The sequence below is a fragment of the Bison bison genome, unplaced genomic scaffold (assembly GCF_000754665.1).
Source record: "Bison bison bison isolate TAMUID 2011002044 unplaced genomic scaffold, Bison_UMD1.0 scf7180017864481, whole genome shotgun sequence".
NCBI lineage: Eukaryota > Metazoa > Chordata > Mammalia > Artiodactyla > Bovidae > Bison > Bison bison.
Window position 1 is genome coordinate 412,361 of NW_011495041.1, and position 8,635 is coordinate 420,995.

General features: G+C 47.4%; 2 protein-coding genes across 2 annotated transcripts in view; both read right to left on the reverse strand.

The window, feature by feature from the left end:
• Positions 1–368: 368 nt before the first annotated feature.
• On the reverse strand, positions 369–2,092 carry LOC105004604 (chromosome unknown open reading frame, human C21orf140). Its single transcript, XM_010862252.1, has one exon. It carries the CDS (start codon positions 1,324–1,326, stop codon positions 571–573), a length of 756 nt encoding a protein of 251 aa, XP_010860554.1. The 5' UTR covers positions 1,327–2,092; the 3' UTR covers positions 369–570.
• Positions 2,093–4,120: 2,028 nt separating this feature from the next.
• The window catches only part of SMIM11 (small integral membrane protein 11), a 16,117-nt gene continuing 11,602 nt past the window's right edge, over positions 4,121–8,635 (reverse strand). The window contains exons 3-4 of the mRNA XM_010862253.1: positions 6,782–6,959; positions 4,121–4,303 (exon numbers count right to left, since the gene is read on the reverse strand). Of these exons, the coding sequence (XP_010860555.1) occupies positions 6,795–6,959 (165 nt within the window). The 3' untranslated portion in view covers positions 4,121–4,303; positions 6,782–6,794. The remainder of the gene's footprint in view (positions 4,304–6,781; positions 6,960–8,635) is intronic.

Below are 8,635 nucleotides of genomic sequence, written 5' to 3' on the forward strand. Positions count from 1 at the left end.
GGGGGATCTGCATGGGATTTAATTTCCTTGGGTGTCTCTTGCTCACCCCTCTGCCTCCTTGCTTTCAAGCAACGGGAGGAAAAAGCCAGTTCAGCCACCACTTAGACCACAACTGTCAATGGCAAACTGCCTCCCCATGGATTACTCTGGTGGACTGAAACCGGTAGGCACGCTAGTTAATTTCAACTTTTTGTGACCACACACTCGGTTCTCTTTTTCTCCCAGACCTAAATTTTGACCATACAACCTTTAGCTCTGTTCACCTCAACTCACCACCAGGCTCCTTTGGACTGGGTTAACCTGAATCCTCCCACGGACATAAAAGCCCTCAAAGTGGCCTTGATGAGAATGAGAGTCAAGATTACTAATTTACCAACAAGATTTAATGAAACCCCTCAGCAACCCATCAGCACTTTACCAAAGCCCTTAGGAACCTCAGTTCTCACAGGATCCCTGTGAGGTCATTATTAGAGTGTCTTTGGCCACAGTGGTCCAGAATCAAGACCAACAGAATCAGTAAAGATCATGCCCACAGCACCGTCCTACCACTGGTCGGAGGGATCACCACCCTTAAGAAAGTTTACCAAGATAGTAATTTTCCCATCTTCGTACTTTGGTAGTTATTGTCCTCCACTTGCTGAGGTTTATCCTTTCAATTCCTTTGCTGATTAAATCACTGAAGAGTATATACTGGTAAGAATAGACACCATCCACAGACTGCAGACAAAACTCCTTCCTATTATTGATGATGAACCATTTCAGAGAAGACCAGGCTGAGTCTAAAGGGTTCAGGTAATTGTAAGGAGAAGGCAGAGTGAGTAGTTTATGGCCATAGGACTTGGCTACCTCAGGACAACATGTGATGCTTGTTAAGTTAACCACCGAGGGGACATGGGCCTGGGCCTCAGTCTCTTTGCCCTCCTTTGGCCTCGTCTCGTCCTGCCGCCTTCTCTCTTTGACCACAATGGCGCACTTGCCATAGGCCTTCTTCACCACATCACAGAACTCGAAGAAGAGGTTGTCTTCCTGTTTGATGCATAACTCATCCCTTAGGAACATTCGATATTTCCACGGCACCCATCCTTGACTACCACCAGCATGCACAACACACCAGGTTGGAGTCGGCATGTAATAACCATCACTAAAATCTTCCCCAGTTACAAGACTCTCAGGGATATCAGTTTCCCCAAAATATACTGTTGTAAACCCATCGTATTGCAGTGTTCTCAGTGTTTGCAAATACTGGAGACATTGCTTCTTCTTGATGCTATTGAATAGATTTCTGGTAATGATGTTTCTCAAAAGAGGTTTTGCAAAGTGAGGCATGGGAGGTCTTCAAGAGTTTTTCAAAACTTGCCTGCCTCCCTCTGGCCAGAGTAGGACGATGACCTCATAAAGGGCTTTCTTACAGCTGAGCTGGTCCCATGGATACACTTTGGATTTTAAAGCATCATGGAACACACTGAGAACAATTCCTGTCTGGCTTCTATGATATGGGAATGGGAACTGCTGGCTATCCATGATGGTACATCACATCTGCAGTAGGTCTGGAGAGAGACTCACAGTTGTGTTAGTTTGCTAAGGTTGCATAACAAAATAGCTGAAATTAATTTTTTTGCAGTTCTGAAGGCTGGAAGTTCAAGATCAAGGTATCACAGGTCTGGTTTCACCTGAGACCTTTCTACTTGGCTTGCACATGGTCACCCTCTTGTTGTGTTCTTATTTGGACTTTCCACCTGTCTCTGTTCTAATCTCCTCTCCTTATAAGGTCACCAGTTCTTTGGGATTAGGGTCCATCCCTTGAACCTCATTTTACCTTAATCAGCTCTTTAAAGACCCTATCTCCAAATATCGTCACATTCTGAAGTGCTGGGAGTCAGGGCTTCAGCATGAGATTTGGGGGAGACACAGTTCAGTCCCTGACAGCAACCTGTTAACAGTGATGAGCCAAGTTCCTGACTCATTTCCACGTGGGTCATGAGGGTCATATTTATATTTATTCGTTCATCCATTCTGAGCACCAGTGGCACAGTCATGACACATCTAGTGAGGCCTGAACATGCATATGGTTTCTGTCCATGTAAATAGCAGAGACATTGCTTTGCCCACAAAGGTCCCTATAGTCAAAGCTATGGTTTTTCCAGTAGTCACACATGGATGTGAGAGTTGAACCAAAAAGAAAGCTGAGCACTGAAGCATTGATGCTTTTGAACTGTGGTGTTGGAGAAGACTCTTGAGAGTCCCTTGGATTGCAAGGAGATCAACCAGTCCATCCTAAAGGAAATCAACCCTGAATATTCATTGGAAGGACTGACGCTGAAGCTGAAACTCTAATACTCTGGCCCCCTGATACAAAGAGCCAACTCATTGGAAAAGACCCTGATGCTGTGAAATATTGAGGACAGGAGGAGACGATAGAGGATGAGATGGTTAGATGGCATCACTGACTCAATGGACATGAATCTGAGCAATCTCCAGGAAATAGTGAAGGACAGGGAGGCTTGGAGGGCTGCAATCCATGGGGTTGCAGAGGCAGACACGACTTAGCGACATTACAGTGATTAATTATCTTCTCCTAGTGGGCTGCTGTCTATGGGGTCGCACAGAGTCGGACACAACTGAAGTGACTTAGCAGCTGTAGTGGCAGAAGAGAGTATCAGAAAGAAGGAGTTAAACCCCCAACAGTTTACAGAAAACCCATGGGCATGGTCAGTGGTTTATTCCCATGCTCAGGTTATCTGCTACCCAATTTTTCAAGAAGATGGCAAGATGTTCCACAATTTCCAAAACTGAGGTTTAAACCCCAAAGTCTAGGCAATCACCTGTGTTTAAAATAAACCTGAACTAGATTCATTTCGATATTTGGCAAAACTAATACAATATTGTAAAGTTTAAAAATTAAAAAAAAAATAGCTGAAGGATATTTTCCTAAAATAAACCTGAACTAGGTAGGCATAGATTCTCCATGAAATGTCAGGGGGAAGTCCCCCTCTGATTATTTTGGGATTTGTAGCTTATAGAGTCAAAATCTCCCATATTTAAAACTCTGTGTGTGTGTTGCGTGTTCAGTTGCTCAGTCGTGTCTGACTCTTTGCAACCCCATGGACTGTTGCCCGCTGGGCTCCGCTGTCCATGGCAAGAATACTGGAGTGGGTTCCCATTTCCTTCTCCCGACCCAGGGATTGAACTCATGTCTCCTGCATAGATAGGTGGATTCTTTACCACTGAGCCACATGGGAAGCCATTTAAAACTTTGATTCTCTATAAATTCCGTTTTCTAAGTTGTGACAAGGAGCATCCAGCACTCATAGCAAAATGGAAGAAAAATGTAATTCCTTTTATCCCTCATGCTTAAAAATCCAAGTTCTACCAATCTGGGCCAGGGTGGCGTGGGGGTCGGGGTGGAGATCTACGAATATTGCAAATTGCAAATTGCCCATGTGGCTGCAAGCAATGAGACCAAATATTTCACCATATCTATGGCTTTGGTTACTGTGTCCTCATTCCCCATCCTCTCCGGTATCTTGAGAGAAGTGAAAAAACAGGAACTTTTTAGTAGAGACCCCAGTCTGTTAGATGCAGAGAAAAATACTTACGGGCCCCTCTATCTCAAATCTGAAAGTCTTCTTGGCATCCTGTCCTTCATCTCATGCCAGCAAATCCCAACAAGCAAACTGGTGGGAAAAGGACAAAGCACACGTGGGCCCCTCTTTCTTCTTCGCAAAGGGATCCGATAGCCTGACCTAGACTTGGTACCCACCCTTGCAGGCAGGTCTCACCCCAGCTCCTCCCTGCAAGGACCTCACAGGCTCAGCAGAGGTGCCAACGCTGCTGGAGGGGTGAACAGCCTCCCTCCACCCCAAGGATGCAAACATGAGAAAGGGCCACAGTGCTTGCAGGAGGAGCTAAAGAGGAGACAAGGAGTGGATGTGCCAGGGAGCAGATAAGAAGGATGGAGGGCTGGGTGATGGGGACCATCTACAGCCCAGTCCTCTACAGAGGGGCACCTCTGATCTGGCGCCAACGGCAAGGAAATGCTGGAAACGCAAAACTCCCTCCTCCTCTGACTACACAGAGGAGAGCGACGGGGAGGGAGAAGACAGGCACACATGTACTCTGGCTTATTCTACAAAGGTTATTTTATTTTAGCAAACAAAATACTGGTTCTTCTAAAAGCATATAAAAATTCACATCATTTTCAGTTAGACTAGAGGCTGCGAGTTTGTCTTCTGACATATTGTTCAATAATTAAGACTTTCTTCTCAGCTGGAGTCCACTTGAGCTGACAGTTACACCACAAAATCTAGAAAGGAAGACCAAAGGGACGACGATGAACTGTCTGGCAGAATAACTGTGAATGTTTTACTTGCTCAGCATCTACGTTTATGCTCAGCTATTTAAACTGAAACAGAAACTGCGGAGGCTTGTCTATCGATCATGTATTTTTAGCATCACAATTTCCTTTCATCTAAAAATCCCTTCGGTGTAAAACAAGGCTCCAGGCTAAACGCTGATAAGCCCCCTACCTGGGAGGGTAACCGGAGCCCCCTGGTCAGTTCTGGGCTGGGTGGGCAAGCCAGGCATCTCTCCTTCACATTGGGCTGCCATGGACATTTGGGGAAGGGAAGAAGTATCTGTGATCTCACATCTAATCTCTGCTTCCTCTCTGCAGTTAACGCACAAAATGATAACTCTGTCTGGATTAGAAGTCCAGGCAACACTTCAATGGAAACTGCCTTCCCTCACCTTTTCTAATTTCCAAGTACTCCCCGTTTCCCTGCTCTAGTGTGTGCTAGGTTGCTTCAGTGGTGCCTGGCTCTTTGTGACCCCATGGACTGTAGCCCGCCAGGCTCCTCTGTTCAGGGGGATTCTCTAGGCAAGAATACTGGAGTGAGTTGCCATGCTCTCCTCCAGGGGATCTTCCTGACCCAGGGATCGAACCCATGACTCTGCTGTCTCCTGCGCTGGCAGGTGGGTTCTTTATCACTTGCACTACCTGGGAAGCACCCCCCACCCCACTCTAGTGCCTGCTCCTAAATTTCAGTCAATAAAAATGTTTTTTTCCAGAAGGCAAGGTTTAATAACAGTAACTTCCTTTGCCTGTAACGTGTACAGTTCGCCAAGGCCCAGGGAGCAGTGGGCGATGAGAGGACTGCCCCTATCCTAGAGGGAGGACCAGGAGCCCAGTGTTTCCCACGGCTCCATCCTGAGGATGGACACAGTGCAGCCAGGGGTGAGGCCCTGCGGTTGGATGTCCGACCTGGGTTCAATTCTGCTTGTCTGTCCTTGACCGTGTACGGGGTGGGCCATGTTCTCAGTCTGAATGGACCACACAGGGCTGCCAGGAGTGGTCAGTAACATGGCTGTCTGTGAAATGCTTAGGAAAATGCTAGCACAGATCATTCAAGACATATTGCAATTATTATTAATGAAAAATCTATGAGTCCTGTAAAGGAAATCATCTCTACAGAAGCCTATCTCAGGGTTAACAGGGCTTTTGGAGGTCACCAAACCCAGCTGCTGAGAAGACAGTAGAAGAATCACCTGAGAGGTTTTCGAAAGAACAGGTGCCCAGATCCAGCCACAGATGTAACGGAGTCACTCTGAGGCTGGACCCTGGGAATCTGCATTGTAACAAAAAACCCAGGCAACCTGATCATTAATCAACTTTGGAAACCACTTATCTAGGATTTCCTGCTACCATATGTGAGTCCTCTCATTTTTTAGAGAAAAGCACAGACCTCAACCTGACAAGTGATGAAAGTGGGCGAGCACAGGAGAATGAAGGAACCTGCTGACCGTTATTAGTCCAGCCTGTAAGCTGGGGGTTGAATAACTTCCTCCTGGTGCCTTAAAAACAAACACGTTCTGGGCAGCCCCTGTGCTATGGGGCAGCTCCCAGATGGCTCAGTGGTAAAGAATCTGCCTGTCAACGCAGGAGACCTGGGTTTCATCCTTGGGTTGGGAAGATCCCCTGGAGTAGGAAATAGCAACCCCCTCCAGAATTCTTGCCTAGAGAATCCCAGAGTCAGAGAAGCCTGGTGAGGGTCACAAAGAGTTGGACACGACTGAGTGTGCACGCACATACACACACAGATGAGCTCTGAGACAGGCACCAGGCTATAGCAATGAGGAAGATTTTGTGCTGGTGGAGTGGTCATAAGGAAGGCGTTCTGGGCCAGAGGACTAACAAGCAAAGGCCAAGAGAGTCTACTGTGGTGAAGGTGGTCTGCAGGAGCATGGGGAGAGGCAGCAGCGGGGGACACATGACCTGGGTGAGGACGAGTGGAGAAGGACTTACATGCCGAATCTAGGAGTCAGACTTCATTTTGACGTCAGCAGGATTTCTTAATCTTAGGTACAGGTAGGGGTCTTATGTGACCTGCGATCCCACATCCTCCCCATCCCTGTCTGCAATGTTAGGTCCAATTTAGGTGTTTCTAGTATGTGAGCTTCTCCAGGGAGAAGGTCCACAACTTTCCGAAAGTATCAAGAGTCCTGTGACCCAAATTCTGTCAAACACCCCTGCTCCTGTGAAGGGAGAACCATTGCAGGCTCGGAGCAGAGGTGAGGACTTGTCCATCCCCTGTGGCCCCAGAGCAGACGGGGCTCAAAGGTCAGGACCTGCACTTGGACCTGACACAGAGCTGCCCGACCTCCGGGGGCAGGTGGGGCCCTGCGCCGTCCCAGAGCCTCAGGCCGGAGGGAGGCAGAGTTCTCATCACATCCAGGGGCAGGCCCGCCCTAACCTGCCGTGTAGTTCAGTCTGCAAAGCCCATACCTTTCACTCCCCTTTAGCTCTCCTTCTTCTCCGCCTGCTTCCTCTTCTCAGCTTCCACCTTTTGCTGCTTTGCTTCCAATCGTTTCCTCTGGTAGACTTTGACTCCGGCAAACGCCAGGCAGAGGATTAGTGTTTTCGCCGCCAAGATATACAGCAGCAGGGGGAAGTGTTCAAGCACCTTAAAGAAGAAAGAAAACTCGTGGAGCCATTCGATCATGGATAAGGAATGTTCTTTCACGTCCCTTCACTCGGCACACGTCTCCTGTGCACCGTGTTAAGCACTGGGCACCAGGCTGGGTGGGGGCTCCCGGGTGCAGAGATGAGGGCCCGGTTCCAGGTTTCGGGCAGCCTGGTTTCAGGTGCCCTTCACCACCCCCTGGCTGCCGGCTTCACAGATGCCATGGCTGTGCTCTCTCACAACCTGACCATGCACTTTGCCCCTCACCCCCTGAGCCTCAGGCAGCGGCATGGTCTGCAGTGAGCAGCTGGAGCCGGGGGACTGGGCACAGCCCCGCTCGGGCCACTCACTGACCCGTGCACAGCACGTGCGGCCCGCATCGGTCACTTGACTTTCCCCAGCTTCTGCCTCTTCACCTGCAAAGGGAGGCTGGACCAAATCTTCCTTCTGAATCCCCACCCTTATGGGATACCATGATTGGCTCTTGGTTCCAGCTACGCGTTAGCACTGGTATTTGAAGGTAAAATAAATATACAAGTAAAATACAGTAAAACTTTACTGTAAAATAAAGTAAAACTTAAAATGTTAAAGCTTAGCCACTTAATTCACTGTTGCTGTACTTCTTTTGTTGGAGGGAAGTTTTAACCCACTGGCTAAGATGAGATCTGGGGATAACCAGGGGATTGGAATCACTCTCTCTGTGCATGAGCAGGCTTTATTATGAAATTCTATATATCACAAGTATCTCAAGGCAAACAGTATACTAGTCTGGGAAACACGATTAGTAGAACCTGAATAATAAGTATGAGCTTTTTGTGTGTGATTAAAAATTCCTTCCCAGATAAAGTGAAAAGCTATGCCTTCATTGAGAGATCATTATTCCGGAGGACCAAGTAGGATTTAGTCCAGTGAACTCCTTAGGTGAAATGCCAAGCATCACTTAACTATACGCAGCACTGGGACAAGGAGACTCTTCCATGGAGACTGCATTTGTCCCTCCCTCTGATGGTTTAACTAAAGCTGATCTGAAATGGGTAAATGAAAACTTCAGCTGAGAACAGTCTGCTCCCAGACGTGGAGGGCTGTGAAAGGATCTGAACAAGGACTTGGTCTACACCTTGTTCTACAAAGGAGGACAGTAAAGCTCAGGGCGGTGGCGAGCCCCCCGCGTCACAGAGCTAATTCAGGAGGAGTGAGAGTTGGAACCGAACACTCTGACTCCTACATCAGCCGTCTTCCCACTGACTTTTGATTTCAATGAAGTGGAATTAACTGGCATCAACAAATTATGTCCCAAGAACACTCTGAGTAACTAGATAATAGTTTTCAACCACAGAATCGGGTTAAACAGTAAAGAATAAGCATAACCTATATACTTCATGGGAAATAGATGGGGAAACAGTGGAAGTAGTGTCAGACTTTATTTTTTTGGGCTCCAAAATCACTGCAGATGGTGACTGCAGCCATGAAAGTAAAGGACGCTTACTCCTTGGAAGGAAAGTTATGACCAACCCAGATAGCATATTCAAAAGCAGAGACATTACTTTGCCAACAAAGGTCCATCTAGTCAAGGCTATGGTTTTTCCAGTGGTCGTGTATGGATGTGAGAGTTGGACTGTGAAGAAAGCTGAGAGCCAAAGAATTGATGCTTTTGAACTGTGGTGTTGGAGAAAACT

Excerpts from the sequence above, each read along its gene's own strand:
- LOC105004604 (XM_010862252.1), bottom strand. The coding sequence starts at position 1,326 with ATGCCTCACTTTGCAAAACCTCTTTTGAGAAACATCATTACCAGAAAT.